We start from the raw sequence: 22,726 nt of genomic DNA, 5'->3' as shown, positions 1-22,726 counted from the left end.
AAAGCACCTGTTCAAAAGACTGAGGTAACACTTGCATCGAGCACCAGTTTTATGTTTTCGTGATAGCAAACATTGACAGATGTGTGTAGAACTGCCTGCAGGGTCAGGAAGACAATTCTTCTAAAAGGCATTTGTTAATAATGAAATAGTAGCTGTAGGTTCTCTTTTAAATATATTTCCCTAGCTTGTCTAATCAAAGATTCATGTTCTCTACTACAGACTGGGAAGGGAATTAATTCTCAGAGCCACTCAGCAGCTAGGGAGACCATAGTGTAACCTCTAATAATTTACTAAGAGAATTTGCAGTTTCCAGTTAATTTTTATCAGATCATCTCCAAGCTGCTGATAGCATGCCTCAGTCAGGAAACAGTGAGCACGTGCATGCAAACACATGCAGTACAAACAAGAAAAATCAGTTTCCAGCCTCTTATTCTGTGCTCTGATGTTATTTGAGTAAGATTAAGGTCTCCAGTGATGAGTCAGTCAGTTCATGTTTATGGAACTTTAACGGGAAAAGTAAGTATAACTAACAATTTTGATTCCATAATTGTGCACCAAAGCCCATATTGCCACAAGATCTACAGAGGACTCCACTTTTAACATTAGATATTTAAATAAAAATGATATGTATATATTAAAATCAGTAAATGTGAGATTCATCACCATTTAGTAACCCTCTAAAGAAAGCGGTCCTATATATTCCCCTTCTCTGCAGCATCTTTGACCTGCAAAAATTACTTCAAATATTGCTTTCTTTTCAAAAGGTGTGAGGGACAAATTAAATTGCAAGTGCAAATTAGGAGCCTTAAAAGACAGCCAGGTTGAGCTACCTCCTCTTTTGTGAGGCACCCCTTTACTAGCATTAAGGTACTTGGTCCCATCTGCTAACAACCTTTGTTTCAGGTCAGTCTTACAGCAGACCTGACTGGAAGTCATCTTCACTGCTCCTCTGCAACCATTTTAGCTGCATCCTACAGGACAAAGATGCTTGCACACTAGTTTTTTTTAATTCAAGGTTGTCACAAAACATAGTATCACAACTTTTGAAAATAAAGGTTTTTTAAATAAACAGGCACAAAAGAAACCAGCTCCTGTATCAGAGGCTTCTCTTTACAGGGCACAGCCAGCTATAGAGTCACATTAAACCTCACCTTTTTTTATATACCACTTTTGTCCCAATGAGAGTGAAGATTCTGACTGTACCCTAAACTGCCAAGTTCCAGCTGGAAGGAGTCCTGGATTGTCTCATCTCTCACAGTTCATAACACCTGCTACAGTTCTACACCATCCTCTTCCCTCATCTTTCTCCATGAGGTTTTCCTGACAGCCACTACCTCAGGCGATGGTTTCCATAGCTTTATGTAATAGCTACAACTTCTTGGGCAAGATATGTTTTCCCTGCTCTCCTTTTGTTCCAGAGACCACCGCTCAGTTCATTCACCCAGACACCTAGTACACACAGCCCAGGAGGAGAAACCCGATGCTGTTGTGAGTTCTGCCCATAAGAAAGCAGAGGTAATCCGAAAGCATGAAACACAGCCCCACTGACTTGGCATATGGAAGGAACTGCAGTTGCTCCTCCAGTACACATGCTTCAGCCAGTAAGTTTCAAATTAAAAACCACAAGAAAAAAAAAAAAAAAAAAGACTGCAGCTTGGAGAAACTTTCCAGTTTCAAGAACTTAGCTCTCCAAGTTGCTGACATCTCTGACCAGAAATCCAGCAAGGTATGAAACATTAATTCATCTCAAGAATTTGACTTCAGGCTTCAGTCTTAAGGCCTATAGCAAAGGAGCACACCAAGTTCCACAACAGAGAGAATACTTTGATCTGAAGCCCCCACAACTAGTCTGAAAGAAGAGCAGCTCTCTGATGTATGATTTTTCATGATTATTCCCAGTTAAACAGAAGCGCACCATAAAATTAAGCAAACTCTGAAGACGGCAACAAGAACAATCTTTTCCACCTACTACCAAATTTGTGCTGCTTGCTTACCTAAATTATGTGGGTACTACCTACCGCAAGTGCCCCTGACATTTACGAAGTGCTTTCCTTTCCAGAAAGAATTATCCATCAAGCAGATGCAGTCAAAATTAAAGCACAAACCATTAATTTTATCTCTAAGGAAAATCTGGAAGAGGATAACAGTCACTCATATTCCTATACTAGTGGCTGGAAAAACTCTGAAGCAGACATTAGCAGTTATCACAGAGTGAACCTCTGTTCTCCAAGTAGTCCAGAGCAGTCTTCCAGTCTTGAAATGGAGAAGATGCAGGATCACATCTATTCTCACTGTAAACATGTCCACATCTGCAGTGTTGCCAACATATGATATGACAAAACTAGTTGCACCTCCAAAGTTGCTTTTGTACTTGTACAGCAAGACCACCCCTGCTATGTATACCAGAACTAAAGCTTTGTCAGTTGAAGTCACCTATGACTATGACTTCCCTAAAGACAACCAGGACTACCAGAAGACATTTCTTGAAATACTGACTTACAAACAGTCCTAAAAAAAAAAAGCTTGCAGCAGGAACAAATTACATCTTGGATTTCACTAGCAGAACAACCAACTTCTCCCTCACCTTCATCCCAACTGGAACTGCCCTCCAGTTAACACAAAGCCAAAGCACAGGAACTAAGCCTTTAAGTAAACAGAAGCAATACCTATGTACATCTATTATCTGAAGATAACAGTGAATAATTATAGTGAACTATTTTCAATTTTTGTGAACTACTACCCTGACACCTAGCTTGTGCTCTTCTATTAACTTGGGCCACCAAAATGTAAGCTAAAGAAGCATGACTATTAATAGATAATCCTTGCAATCCAGTTATCAGTGCTTTTGTCTCAATGTTATCAATGCAGTTGCTTCCATATTAAATAGGCTTTCTACTTTAGAAAGCTAAAATATTGATAAAGATGAAGTACTTGCAAGCAATGAAACACTATCAATAAAAAGAACACGCATTTTTCCTTCCATCCTTTTAATACCCTCTTGAGTAAACACCAAAAGTCAAGTATTCAGTACGTTAAAATAATTCTAGCTTGTTTTAAGCAGCCTGAAGATACTACAGCTTGTTGCATTTATTTGCACTTACATTAACCCAGCATTAAAAAAATGCTATAGAGTTGATTTAGTTCATTTTTTATTTCTAAAGGCAAGAACACTAGATCACTCTAAAGGGGAAAAAAAAATTAACGAAATCCTCTTAGAGTAACAGGATAAAGCAAAGAAATACACTCCTCATAACCCTGTGGCAGTAGCACTTTGTAGCACTTGGCCGATGCCCGAGACCACTGCCTTTTAACAGGCCAGAAGAGAACTCATTTACCAGCTGAAACACTGTCCAGAAAGGACTTCTAAAACGAAAGGTCACACATGCACTAATCTAAAAGGGAACTGCATCACTTACCAATTCTTGCCTAACAAAGCCCTATGGCCTAACTTACAGCCTTTGGCCAAAGTCTAACCGAGTAGTTAAGGATTCAAAGACTATGTGCTATAGTTATAAGCACAGACCAAGTCCAGTCTTTTCCCTACAGGTTCTCAAGACAGGTTTAATGCAGCCCTGAGACTCTTCGCGTAAAAGAGGTTGTAATGATTAGTAGATCCATAGGAACTCCTTTATGAGCAATCCTCATTACATAGCAAAACCAATTGTTTCTTAAAAAAATATATATCAAAGGAATCCAGAGCAGGCAGACAGGGTGTGAGGTGAGGATAGCTCTGTTCTGGCAACTGCAGATCATCAGTCCAACCAAGTCTTGGGGAAAGCTGGCTTCAGCTACCACAGGGGAGATCTGGAATAGCTCTAACAAAATCCAGATTTGCATTAAATGAAAACCCAGTACTGTGTATCTTCTACTATCATTCAACTTCACTTTCCCTCACCGAGCCTAACTAGACTTGTTTGAAACATGTAAGCCCTATTAATTATTTACACAGCACATCTGCCCTAGACATGCAGGGCATTAGCAGGTACACTCACAACTTAAGTACTGGCCAAGAGGCAGCAGGAGGGGAAGATGAAAGACAGCACAGAAGATACACCACTAGCAATACTAATAGCACAATGATCACTGTTCAGACTTGGTTAATGAACTAGGCTGCAGATAATTCACTGGATTTGTAAAAGCCAGCTTAGACCAGCCGTTTGCTCACTAGGCAGTGCTATGCAGCGGCCAGGAGACACATGGACAGAATTGCTCCTGCCCTTAACAGGGTGAGGTGGGGGTCCTATAGCTAAAAGGAACAGGCACAATAGCAGAGTTGCTGAATTTCCATCAGCCAACAGCAATCAGATTACAAAGACAAGCCCACTGCTTTATTAAATTTTAAGAGCACTGGGAAAACAGCAATTAGTTCAGGAGCTCAGGTTTGGTCTCTTCGCATGTGTGCACGCATGTGCGTACAGGTTTTGTGGAAGAGCTCAGCAGAAGGAGAACACACATTAGAAAAGCACTGTTTTTTCAAAGCATCTAATCTATTATGCAGACACAGGGATGCATATCTTGTCCTGATCAGACATGGGTGATAACTGTACTGGGGTGAATTTTAACAGTTAAGAACAGAACACAGCAGACTGCAGCCCTAATGCCCACCAAACCAAGCCTGAGCAAGTCCCTCTGCATCTTGTGACAGATCCTATTGCAAAAACACAACAAATCCAACACTGCGCCTTCAGCTCAGCACTGCTGACTGCTGTCACTGGAAAGGACTCAACCAGCAGAAAGCCAGCCGTGTCCTACTGAACCCTGTTTCCTTATTAGTGCTACTGACAGCTGAGACAGAGCCACATCTTGAATGCTGACCTGAGCTACAGCATGGTAAGGGGATGGCCCTGCACAAAGTAGAACCAGCTTTGAAAGACAGCGGGGCTCCCTCAGCACTCTTGTGGGCAACTCCCAACTCACCCTTGTGAAATCCCCCAGACGTCTTGTATTTTACCCACACGTTTGTGCAACACAGCAACGTAACATCCCAAATCCCATCAGTCCATGCTCTAGAGGATGTCAGCAGAACACTAATCTTGAGGAAAACATATTTAAATAGCACGACCATGTGGGCATACCCTGAGCATGCTAATATATACCACACAACACAGCTAAGACTGCCTTTTTAAGGAGACATCTGACTACAAAGCAGGAAATTAAGGGATATATGGATTTGAAACCCTAGGTTCAAGGGAGGTTGTTTAAACCTTATTTTGTAAGGGGGAGGAAGAAAGACTACCAAGACTGATCCAGAAGTCATCAGGAAGAACTATTAGATCATCAAGGACTGATTGATGGGTATGATTAAGCAGTCAGCCATAATCTTCCCTCCCAGCATTTCTTCAAGCCACTTCTCTGCTTGGCAGCTGTATCACATGTAATGCAGAAGACAACAGGGAAGGATCATTTGCAGGAGGAAGAGACTAGGACCTTCTAAAGTTCATTTTGGCTCAGCTATTGCAGAAGCAAGGCCTAATTTTACCTCATCCTTCTTCTGTTAGGAGACAGACCTGCTATTCAGTACAGGCTTATGCATCCAAGTACTCAGCTACACAGATGAGCCTTTGAATGGGCATGGAGCAGATGCTGCCTGCAATGCTGAGGGGTTTCACTGCTTGCATAAACCATCAAAATGCCTCTGTAAGGCACTGATCCTACCCAAGGGGGTATTCCAGCATCATACTACAAGTTCTGAGGATTGAGTGTTAAACTAACAGCAGCACATTATTTATCTACTATATCCTTACTACTCTGCTACTTTTGCCTTTCTTCAAGTGTGCTTAACACAAAGCAGATATGAAAGAAATAATGGGGGGGGAGGGAATGAAGTTATAGTCTATTCTCCTCACTGAGACAATATTTTTAAAATAAAAATGATACCAAGTTGTTGATGAAGTACTTAGTAAATGAGATGGAAAACCCGACTGCATGGTACCATTACAGAACACACCACGTACCAAGCCACACAGGCTTGTGTGGATTATGTGGCTTGTTGTATTCATTAAAGGTTCACTACAACTGTTAGTGGGACTGTTAATGGAACCATTCAAGAAAGGAAATTGGCAACCAATTCATTCTCACTAATTGCAATATACTTTCAACTATCTTATGCAGCGGCCAAATGCCTTGCAGAAAACAGCATCTTTGTAACTGCCTAGTGTAATAACCAATAAAATTCGCTATCACCTTCTTATTTAACTCTTATACTAATTTTTCTAATGTAATACTAACTCTGTTAAAGTTTGGCATAACGCAGGAACAAGATTAATGCTGTCTTGTTAATCAGACAGAGTATTTTAGACCTCCACCTTCAGACCAAGGACTATTCAGCAATCCCAACATGGTGAAGGGGACACTCAACATGCATGCAGAGAACTGCACCAAATCCCAGAGCTATGAGCATAACCCATGCAGACCCATCACTCTGCTCCAGCAAGAAAAACAAGAAATGCCATCCTCGGTGCAGAGTGGACAACATGGATTCAACTATTAACAGCAGGAAGAAGAAATAAAACTCAGGCTAACTATTTCAGAGCTCTAGGAGTAACAGATACATTGCAGAGTGACTCTGCTATCCTACATCACCATCACAACATGGATACAGCATGCAGAGAGGTAGCACATTCCTCAGAGATTATTTTCTGGCACTAACAGACATTTTCTTCCTTTTAAGGCACCTTAAAACAGAAGTATCTATGCTGATGTGAGAATGAACAGCCCTCCCCACCACCTGGCAATTTCTTAGAGGACTTGGAGGCTAGATTGAAACCACCACTTCCCCAAGAGAAGAGTTACAGTGAGGGGGTGGAGGAGTGGGGGTCTGCATTTCAAGTTTCTTATTTTTGGACCTAGAAGAGTAGTTCCTGTATTCCCAGCCTCAAGCACCTGATGAAGAATCCAGTGCAGAACCTCCCACGTTGCTTTATATCACCAAGGACTAACAAAAACAGAACACACATAATAAAGGCAGCTTAATGAAGACATACATCTGCACAAAGCTCAGGACAGACTTGTGAACTTAATAAAAATCTTCAGTGTAGGACAAGTTTATTTTTAGTTTAATGGATGTATAAGACAGACTTCCAAAACAGAAAATTCAACAGCAGTTCTATGTTTAACCAAGGACAAGAGAAAAGCTGCCATCACACGCCTCTGCCTGTCCCCTGCAGGAAAAGAGCACTACTGACAGATAAGAGAGCTTACAGGTTTTGCAGCATTTTATCTCTGCTCTACAGCCCCAGTCAGGAGATCAGATCAGGGATGAGAAGAAAGCTTGTTGAGCTAGAACCTCATGTGGATCTTTCCTTTTGAAGCACATTATATGAAAAAATATAATTCAGTTATTTTAATGCTGCAGTAATATTTATCCACCTACTACTGTTATACTGAAGTCCTATAGTATAAGTCTAGCTGGAGAAGTTTTCCGCAATAAAGTATTTTTATTAGAAAAATCCCAGCCTAATAAGTCTTCTTATGCTAGTTGTTCTTCCTGGAACAGCTATCTTGTCTGCAGCATCTGTACTGAATGAGTTTTAGAAGCAGCCTTTCCTCTTTTTCCCCTACCATTTTTTTTCCCCCTCCTAAAGAGAGAAAACAGTCTCAGTGGCTGGATCTCTAAAAGATACCTCACGCTGCTTCTACAGATTTTTCTGGGAATCCTGTAGATCAGACCCTGAACTGCTGCAGGCTGGTGACAGTGAATCTAATTTAGGCAGAGTTATGCCAACTGGACCAGCTGGGGCTATGACCATACAGGCCTCCTGCTAGGGTTCACGCAAGGCTTGGCATTGCCAAAACAGTCAATGTTTGTTTTTCTATCAGATCAGGATCCAGCTTGACCTATTCCATCATTGCTGAGGATTAAGTACATTTGTACTGTATCTGTTTGTCATTTTTGAGACATTCCAGTACCTGTCTGCAATAGGCAGAGTTTTATTGGAACTGCTACCAGAATAAGCAAAGCCAAGAATCACAGACCTTTTCAATATTTAATTATCTAGTATTGCACAGGCTGCTGTAGATTTAGAGGAAATTATGCTTATGACTCATATGCTAGTACTGGAGGAGTTTTTCATAACAATGTAGCCCTAGGGAAGAGAGGAAAAAAGCCCAAACCAACCACACACTGCTGAAAACTGAACATCACCACCTAGCTCACTCCATTTCCAGTGACAGTGCATCCATCCAGGTACAGCAAGCACTGCTGTTTCATTCCTAAGAAAGTCTTATCAGCTAGACTTCTTCTCTTTCCTTCTGTTCAGCACAAGGAATGGTTTAAGACGCAGAGTCCAAAAGTGGTTCTAAACTCTTCAGGACAGTTTCAGACAGCGCTGAGCTGTATCCATTCCTGGATTAGATACAGGTTGCTTGAGTTTCTCATTTCTTCATGAAGGAGACACCTTTTGAAAGGGAAATAGTCATTCCCACCCCCAGTATAAGCTTCATCACTTTTTTCCTTTTTTTTAAATATAAGACAAAAGCAAGCAGCCAGTTCTCTCAACTACTGAGGACAAATTTCATATAGCAATTTTCTTCTGAAAGCCTAAAAGCCTTCTTTCTCTTCCCTCCACAGACTATTACAGAAGCTATTCGCTCATATATAAGCGGAAGTCCCCAGCTGGTAAGCATCAGTTTGCTATACCATGTTTGGAGGTCTTCAGAAATACTACTACCACATTATTTCCAGATAGCTCGTCTACTTTGCTGTGAATAGTAGAGCTACTCAATAGAAAGAAATCCCTTCCATTCAGTTACTGTCTCAGTATTGAGCTCCTTGTTAAAACAGAAGTTCCTCACCACTAATTAGCCTTACATCCTAATAAATTTGAAGGAGTCTCTCACATTAAGCATACCTTTTGTCTTTAATGTAACTCCTCCTATGCAGCTGTTGAAAAGCGCCACTGTAGCACTTGTGTCACACGGTTTAAGTGCCTATGATGCCAGCAACAGGAACATAGAATTGCACACAGGAAGGAATTATTCTGATATAAATTTATAATTGTTTGTTCTCAATGTTTAAGTTTTAGCTATACTTTTACCAAGCAGTATGTCATCACAGATGAAAGAACAAAACCACTACAATAACAGCAGACATAGGCTTTGCTTACTACAAGAAGACTCTTTCTGCACTTCTGAGTAAGCTTTCCTACCAGGAAAACAGGCTTTCAGCTTTTCCACATAGGAAAGGGAAGAAAAGGTAAGGATAGTCAGTCTCTACCTCAGAGCACTAAAAATGAAGTCTATTAAACACATTAAAAATACTTTTTTTTTTTTTTTTAAATAAGTGCCACCTTCCCTCAAACCCTAAAATAAACTTACCTGACCGAAATCCAAAGCTTAAAAACAGGACAAGCCTCCTATGTACCACACTTATGCTACCAAAACCTCTACAGACATGACCTTCTCCTTCCTTTCTCCTCTTTTAAAGTCTTCTTACCTGTGTGCGTTAGCTTCTCTCACCCACAGATTAGGGGGCTGGGGCTCATTAGTGTAAACAGAGCTGTAATAATTGACATCAGGTAGAACTTGTATCTAGTTAAGTCTACTTTCTGGTGAGTACTTAAAGCACAACCTATTCAGCTTGAATAGTTGCTATGTTACCCTACCTGTATGAGAGTTTTCAAACAACTTACTTTTACTGTTTTTTTGATTTTGTAAGTGTTGGTATTATTACAGCTGTCTTTTACAGCTTACTTTTTAATTTATTTGTAATAGTATACATGTTAAAACCTGTATAAACAACCAGAAAAGGTTATTGCAGTTTTTTTCTCATATTGTAAAGTTTAGTTCTTGATCTCTTAACTGTTATCTTATTATTTGAGTCTTATTTCACAGTTCTTAGTGTGAACTGATTTTCCTTTTTACAGGTGTATATGATAGGAAAACTCCTTAAATATCTCTTCCTATCTTTTGGTGTATGAGACAATTCTAAAGTATCTATTTCTGCTTTGACCTTAGTTTTAGCTACTTGCTTTTCTTCTGTTAATCCAATTCTATTTTTAGCTATAGCCTCAGTCACAGCATAGTCTTCTAGTTGAAGCACTGCCAATCTTCTTAATGTAGGACTTCCCTTCCTCCTTCTTCAGGTTGTTAATCACTCTTCTCAAATTTTAGTCTATAAAAACTGATGTATCAATTTTCTTATTAGAATTGTTTATGTAGGAGTAGAATCATTGCTAATAAGCTATTTAAACAGTACAAAATAATGTCAAAAAACTACAGAAATATAGCTTAAAAAATGCCCTTGTAAAAATAAACCTTTACAAGAAATGAAGGATTAAATAAAAGGTCATGCTCTGTTTGTCTTTTCCAGAATATCCACATGGACTTGCCTTCATGATGTCTGACACCACTAAAGCCAGGTGGCAACTTTGAAAAAAATGTAACCCTAATGGCTGCCAACTTACCTGACTAAAGAAAGAAACCTTTTCATATACCATCTTCTATTTCCTAGCACCAAATACTGAGTAGCTGCCTGTAATCTTCATATTGACCCTATGAAGTACATAACTAAAATTATTCCCTTGCTCTGGAAACACCAATGACAAAATACTTGGAACTGAAGTGAAACAGCCTTAGCTCCCCATGAAAACAGAAGCTACCACATTACTGTTGTCATTCTCCACCTCAGTAAATTTTGTGGCTTCTGCTTAGAGTACTAATATTTTATTACTGAATGCTAGTTCATGCACTAATTCTGATGCAAATAAAAAATATGGTTGTTTACAGTTGCTAAGTCTGAAATTAATGACAGTGTACACTCCAATAGAACCATCTGCCCTGTCTAGACATGAACTGGGCCATAGAAATATAAATCCTATCATCTCATCAGTGGGCAAAACTGATTTGATTTGTAGCCTGTAACAGAATGAGGCAGACATTTAGCAAGATGTCTGTGTAAAGTCCTGGGTGTCTTACAGGGGACTTTAATTTAAAAAAAAAAAAGTTCTGGTAGGAAGAAGTTATAAAAAGTTATAAAATTAACTCTTGCCTCTGGTTGTCAGAGATCTCTCTACCTGGGAGATGGCACTGATAGCCTGATAAAAGAGTTTAATGTCTCTTTAAACAACAGCCATTGTCAGCAGGAATGGCCAGTGCACAGAGCCTGGGAACCTGGCTGTCTAATGAACCAAAAGGTACCAAAAGGAGTAGTAAATTATTTAAATCCCATCCTATTTAGCACTAACACAAAATTGCACTGTCTCAACAAAATCACATCAGACCTATTATTGCAGCTATTTTATTTCCATTTTTCTCTCTTTGGGATTTTGGCAAGAAGCCCTCAAAGAAAATGGTTTAGGTAATCAGCAGGCAGGCCAAAACTTAAAAAAAGCATCCAGTGTTGAGGACTGCAGAATCTTCTTCTTTGGAGCCCTAGATGAACAGTCTTTCTTGATGGTGAAAGTTTAGGATTGTTGAGGTCTCTCCTGCATTTCAGGCTTGGAACACTAACTGCTCTCTCCCATGGCATGCTACGTGCTGTCCTTTGCATCTAACTTGAACGCCTGCCAATGTGGGTGAGCACACTTAAGGGAGATGATGGCATGGAATCAGTGATGGAAATGGATAGTGATTTAAATGGCAAGTGTGTCTACTGTGAGACAAAATAGACTTCCTCGTCAGCTGCTTTCAGTGGAGATCCTGCAACTAGAGACCTTCTTGGATCTACTGCAGGATCTGGGATTTTGTGGATCTCCTATGAGACACTGTCAGAAGAGAGGAAATGGTACTGGGGAGACAGTGTGCATGGAAGATGCTGTGTACACAGTCCCAGCTAACAGAGACCCATGATAGAAGGGCTCCCTGGCATGCATTTAGGGAAAGCATCATCTGTGTTACTGGGGAATTTTAGGACGATGGCATACATTACAACTCACAGTAGGAAGCTCTTGATAAACTGGCATTAGGTTAGGAAACATATGCTGTCCTACCACCTGAGTAGGTAATGTATAAAACTCCCTTGTGGTTTGATCGCCAGCTGTACCCAAAGGCTGTCCATATTCCAGAGCCAAAAAAAATACACTAACTGGAATTCAGGATGTCAGAAAATATAGTCCAGGCAGCAGGACACTCAGAGTTTACACACTAAAAAAAATCAAAAGGCAGAGGCTCTCTACTTATGTGTGGTTTGTAGGGACATACGCATTTTCTTTTATCAGTTCAGACTGCTCCTTCAGACAGTCATGGTTGTACTGCTTGTAGTGACTTCATGTTGTTATCTTTTGACTTCCAGAGAAGCTGATTTATTTTGTTCCTCTTGGCAGGACAGTTAGAGATACTGATTCCCTCCTTCCCCTTCTGCCACCATGCTCTTCCATTATTTTACACTTCTCACACTACTGCCTTTATGCACTTTTTGCTATTTTCCAAAACAGTTTATTTGTCATTCTGAAATTTATTTAGAAATTTATTCTAATTTATTTAGAAATTAATCTGAAACTCAAATGACAGCAGACAGCACAGATCATCCCAATCCTAGCATGGTAAAAAGGAAGTACTGGCATATACTATGTTTGATGGTTGTTATTGTTCAGTCAAAATCAGCTATTAAGTGTGCGTGCTATTTTACCATCTGCTCCTGGAAAGATCAGTGTATACAGGCTATTTTGTGCCCATGAAGTTCCTGGTTCTAGTTGGTGTTTAAGAACACAGACCGAGAAAAAAAAGCCTGTTTAAAAGTTCAGATCCACCTATTCCAGATGATTATTTTATAGTCCTTTACATATACCAATCAAATTCAGTCATGAGATCAAGCTAGATTTCTTTCCCACCACTCCTTCTGGAAAGCTATTCTGAACAGTTGTCTGATATTTAGAAATACGCTTATTACTTTCAGACTAAATGTCTGTGAAAGTCTGTTCTTGCACCAGCACTATCCTCTAGTTGAAATAATTTTTCTCTCTCTTGACTATGTGTACAGAAACTTAACTGTTTAGGTGATAGCTAGGCTGACAGAAGCTTGCGTTTGTGGCTGGTAAGTAAGATACTAAAATACTGTGAAGCTCGCAATATAGAAGTGTTGGCCAAACTGAAATGATATATTCTGTCCTGACCAGCTTCATCACAATCAAAATATCAGCTATAGTGGCCCCTTCAGTAATGTGGATCTATATGGTATGTTATGAGATTACGTTGCCCCCACCCTCTCCAGAAAATGTATTTTTAATTCTTCCTATTATAGGGGCTCAACGCTCTATATAAAGACCTGAAATGATGTCCAACTCCAATTTCTCAAGATGGGACATATCTAAAATAACTCTAAAATAATGAGTTCCTGTGCACATTTGCATGTTAAGAAATTTACCGATAATTGCACTTTCCTGAAGTGTCTTAATTTGGGACCCCAACCCCCAGAATCTTTTGGCTTTTTCTGTAAGAAATCAACCCTTTCTCCTCAGATCTTTCTAGCCACTCCTTTCTCTTTCTGAAGACTGATCACCCCTTTTGCTACCCTAATGAAGATTCGGAGGGTTTAAAATCTTTTGAAAGATCTGATAAGCAAATTTCAGATTTGTAAATAAAATTACTTTCATCAGAAACGGAGGGTAAGAACCTTTTTACTTACTGAAGGTTCTGGGAAAACTTCAGCAAGGGTCAGGATTTTAGTTAAGGAGTGAAGAGTGAACAGTCCCTGCTCTTCAGGCAGCGCAGGATTTGGATGAGTTTGATTGGGGGCAGGGAGGGAGAGGGATAGCACTCTCACCACCTGTCTGTCTGGTAAGCTCTTACAAAAGCTTTTTTCTCCACTACGACCAGGCAGACAAATGGCACAAGGATGGCTCCCAGGTGCAGACTTGTATTAGTGAAACTCTGGGAACAAGATTTGACTGTTAATCTGTAAAGCAGGACTGGTCCTCTCCCCAGTCTGGGGAGCACCCGCATACCGTAATTCCCCTGTCTTTCTGTCCCTCTTCAAGACAAGGCACCAGGATTGAGGTCAATGTAGTTCAGTCACGGGACCACTGAAGCAGGAACTATGCTGAGCCTTCCCAGTGATGTTGAGTAAATGACGACTGGCTTTCAGTTTAAAGCTTCCAGGTCAAGTCCTGATTCCCTGTAACTGATATGACAAATGCAGATGTAGCCTCTGCATCTGTTTCAGAGTCGTGATGGCTGCTGTTGACTTTGCACATATTCTTTCAGCATCTTTTGTCTCCCATTTACAAATAAACTGCATCCATTAAATTAAGGTGACGTTTTCTTAGCATATTTAAAGGCACACAAAAGCCTGGGGTATTTGTTTCGTATATCCTTTTTATAAGCATCGGGTTGAACGTTCCTAGATCTCACAGGCACAGGATGTTAGATTGCCTTCGCTGTGCTTCATATGAATAGGCAGAACAGTGCTGGGTCAGCAGGAGATAACACCTGAGCCCTCCTTCTATTCAAAGTAGCAAATGAGTCAGAGTGGTGTTATTGTAAGGAGATAAACACTTTTGCTTTCACTCTTTACAACTACCTACCTATTTAATGAAATCACATAAATGAGTTTGGTCGTCTGCATTTGAGAGATTAGGAATTAAAAATCAAGACCTTCCAGTCAGCTTTATACAAGAGGCAAGGCTGCCTTCTCTCCCTAGTAGAACCTATACACTAATTTCAGTTGTGTTAATACTGATTTATAACACTCTAAAAGAAGGTAGGTTCACCAGACCAAACCCTTGGCTAAAACAAACAGACATACTTTGTTGGATCTATTATGAATTACATGTCTGACCCAATCATGGCTCTTCCATTTTAGTTAAGTGGAAGACAAGTTCTTCTTCATTTGTACTTTGCACTGATGCCCCAGTGCAACAATTTCCAAGTTGTTCACTAGAACTAAAAAATCCAAAAATATCCTATGTGAGGTTAGAAAGCAGTGGAAATGTATTTAAAAATCTACAGGATGTCTTGTGATTCTTCATCACAACATGAAGGTATTGAGACTAATTCACTGACACTTCACGTTCTTCCCGATTTCAGCTGGTTTTAGTGCTTACTGCAACGACAACTACATTGTTAAGAAACACCTCTAGCTATCCGAAAAAACCCTGCTGAATGTCACATACATGTATGTGACTTTCTATCTATATGGATTATGTCGCTTCTCTGAGTGCAAATAGGTGGTTTGATTGGGTCACTCATTAAAATCTGTATCATGTCAGCTTTGCCTTATCATGCCCTGGCTCAAAATACAAAACTTAGCATCTTCTGTTTTCAGGTATGCTTGCTCCATTCTAGCTTCCAGTATTCAAAATAAAAATGTCCAAAATCAAGAATTACTGCCATGGTAAGACATGGGTCTCAACCACTGGTCTGAGAGCCAAGAGCTCTAAACAGGCAGGCAGCTATCCCCTCCTGAGGCTGGAAAGAAACTGCCCAGGAACTTTTCTGGTAGACAGAATTCCTTATGAAAAGGTGGCAATAATGCTAATAAAAAATCTGAAAGCTTTCCAAACAAATACTGGAATAACTGTTCAAATAAGAAGTTTCCAATACTGGTACTTCACTTTTTTTTCCTCCATCTTCCACCATGTCAACAATCTTTCACAAGTTATCCTTTGAGTGTACCAGCTGAGAATCTGCTATCTAAAGCTCTCAGATGTCATGTCTCACATACCTGCAACTGCTCCAAAAGGCTTAGCTAGAAAAGATGGGAGACTGAAAGGAAAACATTTACGCTGGTGAAAAGGCCAAGCCAAACTTAATTAATGGCTTTCCCAGAAGCAGAAAGCTGTTGCTGCAGAGGTGTTCAGCTGCCTTTTCAAAGTCTAATATATTGCTCTGCTCTACCAGCTATTCATAGGAGAGATTTTGCGATTAACTATCCCTTAAAAGAACCTGTCGGCAATCAGGCTCTACAGATACTGTCTGTAACAGATATTCTGATATTTGTACTACTACAAACTAATTAAAATGTGCCACAATGCAACACGGTGCAGGAAGACAAATATGAAAGAGTAATCTATTATAGTAATAAAGCTAACACAGGCACTTAAAATATTACTTCGCAAGTAGTAAATCAGACCTCTCAGATTCAAAGATTATTTAGAGGGTATACTTGACAGCTCAGAGAAAAATGGTCAAAGGGAAATGAACCAGCTAAGAGTACCACCGTGTAGCAAGTCTGCAGAGTATCACTTGACAACCTTCCAGAAGAGCAGAAATGGATGACGTGGTTGTTTACAGGGCCCTCAGCAAGTCTTCACTACAATAAAAATGTCTTGTGAATTGGTAACTAATTGGAGAGTGATCAGTTTGAGATGCTACCATCAATTTTCAGATGATCACCCAAAACGCCGTGTAGAGTCAATGGGAGCTGTCAGCTTGGAACTTCTTGGGGAGGGAAGAAGAATTAATTATCAAAAAAAAAAGGAATGCTTTAAATCAGCGTCGTTTCTGAAGCTGTAGATTTCCAGGGAAAAAATCTCTACAGAGATGGCAGAGTTCAAGAATGTACTCAAACCTTGTGGCAATGAAAATGCAGTACTGAATGACTATGCTTTCCATACCCAGTAAGTGCCGTTTCATTGTCTTGGAGATATTCTAGGACCCTGAACAGACAAGCAGGTTTCCTTGCAATCATTTTACTGACAGATGTTCTAATCCTGCATGGAATTACAACAGCATTACTGCCAAATCGCACTAGCAGGGCAGTACTTTTAGATCTACCCAGAGAATGAGAAGGATACTGACTCAGCCAGCACAGGAAAGTACACTAAAAGCAGATACTGCTAGGGAACTAAAACCTGAAACAAAAGTTCTGTGGAGAGAGAGTGGAGCAGAGAAGGAATAAAATAGTTCCTATAAACAGACAGTACGTGTGTCTGTTTTCAATGGAGTTACGAATATAGTCAAATAACATAACATAAGAGAGTTCATATATTGGCTATACAGTGGGGTGGAAATTTTTATGTTCATTAAATACATTTTATTTAATTTAACCTTAAAAACTGAAGGTTAGTTAAATCTCCAGCTGACTCCTAAATAACTGTGTTACCCATCATCTAAGTGGTTTGATCTTTAATGGATTTATTCATGATCTCACTTCCCCCGCCACAGTAAGGCAAAAAAGTGTTTCTTCTGCCACACTACTTAGGATCTTGTTTATATATGAAATTATTCCACAGTAACTGTGTATACAACATCTTTTTCGAATTCAGTGTCATAAGCAGATGTATTTTGAATTCCCTCCTCTCTAACAGCAAACTAACTGTCACAGCCAGACAAGCTTTAAGTGAGTTACCCAAGACAGCAGAAGTTCAGGTTGGCCTCCAGTTAGCCCCGTCACTGTCACCACCTCACTTTACAGTTGAGCAAGTTCTCACACTGCTTGAGAAGACTCCACTTTGTGCTACTATAAAAACATAGTAACGTAAAACATGGGGTTTATTGTGATGAGGTCTTGCTGAAAAGGCGTACTTGTCACTGGTATTTATGGAAATAGGATCGGGCCTTTGATGTGATTGAATAAGCTGCACATTATACTACGCTATGTGCCAGTTAAACATGGATGAAAAGAAACAGGAGGTCCGTAACACTTACACGTAATTACCACCACACAGTTTGAGTGTGTGCATAAACACACGCGTACTTTAGTCTTCACCTGGAAGAATTTCTCATCATAGGGTAGAATTTCTATGTGCCAACACTGTGGTTGCAATTGTCTTGCCAGATGTTTCTGTAACTCTTGGTAACGTTCACGGGCATTAAATGCATTTGCGGAGGATGTACACCCCTCTGCTTAGTGCCCACTGTCACTACACCTGCCAGGTACATTTCTCACAGCAGAATAGGGCTTTTGCTCTTAGTTAAACATTTAAATGTTAATATTTTAGGAATCTGGTAGCTCAGCACTGGGCTCACCCCTTTCATAGGGTTTGTTTGCTTAAAAATGCATTCAGAAGATCTGCTGATCTGCCTGCAAAATATGATGTAGATATCCCATGGGTACAGGTGACTTGAGTGAGCTTTACGGTTAAAGCTTTAGCCTTCACTGTGCTTCTTACCTGTCTGAACCTGACCTCCGCAATACCAAAGGACACCTTCTTTGAAGCAGCAACAGCAATATGTTAATAGTGCAAAGCTGATGAAATATTTCACCTGTAGCTACTGTGTATGTTCCATATATCTATAGGAATTACGCCTAACCTGTAAATGACTACAGATGAAAGCTTTAAGCAAAACAAAAGTGCCCGTGTGCAATTATAACTGCTCTGTATGACACTTCCCAACAGTTGCAATCACGGTAATGTACTATCACAGCACAAAAATAGGGTCTAGCCCAAAGAGGTTCTTACACAGACACTCTGACAAAAGAAACAGATGGATCCTTTACAATCAGAAGGGAGTAAGATTCTAAGAGACAGCCGCTGCTCTTAAGACCAAATACGCAGCATAAAATAAAAGCAAATATTTCACGGGAAATGTAGATGGAAAAGATATAAAAGGAGTCTGGTTTCATACCATGAAATGATGTTTATATTTCAGCTCCTCATGTCCTGGCAGAAGATTCTGTCACTACCTTTGCACTAAAAATATATCTTCTTGCTGATGTGCACCACTGAGCAGTTGAAAAAGACCACAGAAAATGACATCAAGATCATTTGTACCTTTAATCCATTCTAAAGTTGGAATTTGAAATTTTTTGCCCTAAAAATAAAAATGCTATTGTGTAATCATCCAATGTGTTATTGACAGTTGCTTATTTTTACTGACTTTAAGGAGGCAGGAAGGAGAAGAACAAGTTAGTCTTTTGATGTCTGTGGTTCCAACAGTAAAGAGCTGGAGACTTCTTTGAGAATAATTTAAATCTAATCAATTTAGCTCATCTGGTACAACATTACAGCAATAAAAAGATTTAGTTGTACAAAGCAAAAAAAAAATCGATTAATGAGCAAATGCATAAAAAAGAAGAGGACTGATCATTTGAGTGGCAGGAGGTGACTCGCCATCTCCAACTTCTCCTTTTCACATCATCTGCTTTTCTGTGGAGTCCTTTGTACCAGCGCTAAGCAGGTTTGAAACTCTACCAAATATACCAATTACATTTTATATTGTATTAGCACATGTGGAAGTCACACTACAAAATGCAAGAGGGTAGAAAATCAGAATTAGATCTGATGTGGAAAGACATCATTAGACCATCACACAGGTACTGTTCTTCTTGACTAAAGAAGAACATCTATAAGCTACTGAAATACTGGACATAGTATGAAAAGAAATCTCTGTGACCCAAACTAAAAGCTGTTACTTTCAGATTACCAACACTCCCTCAAGAATAAACAGGACTAGCAAACAAACTACAAATATTTAAAGCAGGAAACATCTTCTCTTCTAAAAAGGAAAGAAGGTAGAATGTTCTGATTACATAGGTGCCAAGGAAACCGCAGTGGATGAAGACAGAGTTACCTGACCCTAACTAAGGTGACCAATCCTCCCTCTATGCCATTCAGCTCAGGAAAGGTCTTCAGATTCTGCAATGCCACCACACAACCACATTTGAACTGATTTTCAGCTGACAGTGGTTCTCCAAACATCTGCTTTTACAGTTGGGTTCACACAGCCCAGAGCCCCTCGTAAGAACTTGTTCGGTCCACCCAGGCAGCAGGTCTGCACACCAACCCACAGCACGCTGTGAAAAACAGAGCGCTCCTGCCTTTCTGTGTCTGTTCCCTGCTGCCATCTGAGATCACACAGGCTGCTAGTGAGCCACATCCACACTGATCCAGGTGACCACGTAACCCCTGATGGCTAACGCTGATGCAAGCAAAGCAATGGGAATACGCAGGAAGGGGGAAGACAGGACCTTCTCTCTGGGTGGCAGAGAGATTGGCTCTGGTTCTCCTAAGCCACCAGAGTTGGCTCTGGTGTCCTAAACCAACTACAATCATATCCTTTAATAAGTCTATGTAATAACTTACACAAACCTCTATTATGTAATTTTCATAGGCATTATATATACCTATACTAGATATTACTCTGTTATCCTTCAGAAAAGTATTCTAAATAGGAAATATATTGTTCAACAACTGAGAAGCAGTGATATTAATGCTAACCAGCAACCCACATCTTTCTTCAAAGTATCGTCTAATCTGGATTTCACTTAAGTGAAATGAAGGGAACATGTAGAATTCTAAAGCTGTGTATAGATAAATCTCAGCTAGAAGATCTGGGTGCCTCAGGCATCCAGAGCATGACTGAGGTGCAACTTAACCACCTAGATCCACAAGTATGGCTTAAAAAGCTGAAGCTTAAACTCCTTATGTATCCCATGTTCAAGCTAAACATTCTCCAAGTGCCAAGCACTCAGCATCTGAAGGGCTGGTTATGGGTAAGGGCACCTAAGTTTAGATTCCAAACGTCAGATGGCAAACAGATCTGCCGGACTACAGCTCTGGGAAAGGAGCCTCCCGGCCACAGGACAGGATTTCAGATCGGACTGCAGAACTGGACACAACCCCGAGCACTGGAGAGTGGAATCTGCTTAACTACGACTGTTTCATCTGAATAGCTTACACTGAAGATAAGTAAAGCTGGTAATGTGCTAAATCCTAGTCTGAAGCCTCACCATTTCCTATGAGCTAGCATTACACACCTCTTTGCTTAGCATCCTGCTTACTTCAGCAGCTATGCAGAGGTCCCTGAGGTTCTGTCCTTATTGGCTTCTCCTTTGCTGTCCTTGTGGCTTCTCCTCCAAGCTATCTCTAGCCTGGTTCCATGGGCTGAAAAGCCCCAAGTGGCTGGAAGACCTCTTCCAGTTCAGCATCATCCAAAAGCAATCCAGCAAATGCTCTCCAAGGTGCTCTGACGTTTAACCCAAAGTAGCGCTGATCAGGAAATGTGCTTCAGAAGCACATTCTTTATTCAAATAAAAAGTGTTGAAGGAGCATCATACTGCACCCTTACTCACCGCAGAGATTGTTACAATATTTTGCACAGGAACGAGTGTCTCAGCCTTTTACTGGACCTGTCTGTAAGTCACAGACAATGTCACTGAGGCTTCAGCTATGCCGAAGTAAAACAGATATCACAAGTGAATTCTGAATGCACCTTGGTCCTACAGAAGTCAGTGGAAGTCCTTTGGGACCAGAATTACACCTTCAAAGTATACCATTTTTATCTATTTTCTTATGAATGAGTTGGAAAGCATTTTCCTAAATGAACCTCTTGAGAAACCTTATCATTTACCTCTCTGCAAGCTCACAGCAGTGCCTGGTGCTCTCCGCACTCCTAACCGCAGGATGGAGGCCCCTGACCAGCCCAGTCAGGGCTCTGCCGGCAGTATTGCCCTGTGACCAGATGCACACCAAGGAATTTTCCTGTCAAAAACTATCAGAACCAAGAGAAAGAAGGGGGACAACACCCTGCCGCCTCAGCAGTGCTATCAAGAGAAGGCAAGCACCCAAGCTGTCCGCTGGAGGGTTGTACACCGCCTGCCCTGACCCCGGCAGCTCAGGGAAAGGGTTGGCAATGCCTGTGCAGCAGCGGGCCAGGGTGGCCGGGCCTGTGGCGTGCGGGGCCCTGTCGGCTGGGTGCCCTGCGGGGTGTGGGTGCCGGGGGAGGAGGGGGCCCGGTGGGGTGGGTGCTCAGTGGGGTGCGGTGACCGTGGTGGCCGGGGCGCGGGGAGGCCCCGGGGGGTGCAGTGCTGGGGCCGGGCTGTGGAGGCGGGGGCAGGGTGCCGGGTGCCCTTGGGCCGCAGGGGCCGGGCGGGCAGCGCTGGCCAGCCCCGCCGCGGCCCGGCGAGCCCTGGGCGCCGCGGCAGCTCCTTCCCGCGCAGAGACCCCGAGGGCGGAGGCGGCACTGCGGGCTTACCCCCGCCGCCGCCGCCGCCGCCGCCAAACACCGGGGCGAGGGCGGTGGAGGAGGAGGAGGGGGCGCGGGCGGTGCGGCGGCGGGGGCCGGGCGGCCGGGCCGCGGAGGCGCCGTCTCCCTTCTCCTCGCCCTCCTTCCTCCGCCGCGGCGCCTCCTCTCCCCGCCGCTCCCTCCCGCCCCGCTTCGCCTCGCCCTTTCCTCACCAGCCGAGGAGTGGATCTTGGAGGATTTCCGCTGCAGGGACATCCTCAGCGCCGTGTCCAGGCCGGCCCGGTTCGGCATGCTGCGGCCGGGGCGGCAGGCGAAGCCCACGGCCGGTTAGGGCGGCGGCGGCGGGCTGGCCATGGGCCCCCCCTCACGCAGACGCCGCGCTGCGGCGGCGGCCGCTGGCACCGCCGCGGCCTGGCTGCGGGGGCGGGCGAGGCGCTAAGCCCTCGCCGGGCTCGGCTCCCCGCCGGTGCCCTCCTCAGGAGGCGGCTCGGCGGCGCGGCGGGTGCTGCGTCCTCCGCCGCCCCTTCCCTCAGGGCCGGGGCCAAAGGCAACCCCTCCGGGCGCGGGGGCTGCCTCTTCTTCCCCGCCCGGCCCGGGCCCGCGGCTCGCCGCCGCAGCTCCCGCCGACCCCGCGCCCCGGGCGGACCCCGGCCTGCGGGGCCGGTGAGGCCCGACGGCCCCGGGCGCCTACCGGGCCTCTCCGCTAACGCCGCCGGGGACGAGGCGGGGTGCAGAGCCGGGTCCTGACCGCCGCCTCACCGCCGCTTACGGGAACAACGGCTTCCCGGGGGCAGAAGGAACGGCCCCGGCCCGGCCCGGCGTTGTTGTCCCGTTTGTGTAGGTTATAAAGGGACTGGGTCTGGTTCCCCACTGCCTCACAGCCTGCAGCCATCTGTACCTCCGCAAAGCGCTACTCCTCTGGTAACACAGCCTCTCACAACTC

General features: G+C 42.5%; 1 protein-coding gene across 4 annotated transcripts in view; it reads right to left on the bottom strand.

Annotated features, from left to right (window-relative positions):
• Positions 1-22,153, bottom strand: part of ATP8A2 (ATPase phospholipid transporting 8A2) — a 349,469-nt gene extending 327,316 nt beyond the window's left edge. The window contains exon 1 of one of the 4 annotated variants that reach the window (XM_087757791.1): positions 21,996-22,153. In XM_087757791.1, coding sequence (XP_087613917.1) covers positions 21,996-22,074 — 79 coding nt within the window. In that variant the 5' untranslated portion in view covers positions 22,075-22,153. Of the gene's footprint in view, positions 1-9,315; positions 9,382-21,995 lie in introns of those variants that run through there. The other 3 variants (XM_087757793.1, XM_087757792.1, XM_087757795.1) reach the window with 3 other exon arrangements.
• Between the last annotated feature and the right edge of the window lie 573 nt (positions 22,154-22,726).

The sequence above is a fragment of the Nipponia nippon genome, unplaced genomic scaffold (assembly GCF_047370975.1).
Source record: "Nipponia nippon isolate SJK-2023a ecotype South Korea unplaced genomic scaffold, ASM4737097v1 scaffold_2, whole genome shotgun sequence".
NCBI classification, from domain to species: domain Eukaryota; kingdom Metazoa; phylum Chordata; class Aves; order Pelecaniformes; family Threskiornithidae; genus Nipponia; species Nipponia nippon.
This window is presented reverse-complemented; position numbering and strand designations above follow the sequence as displayed.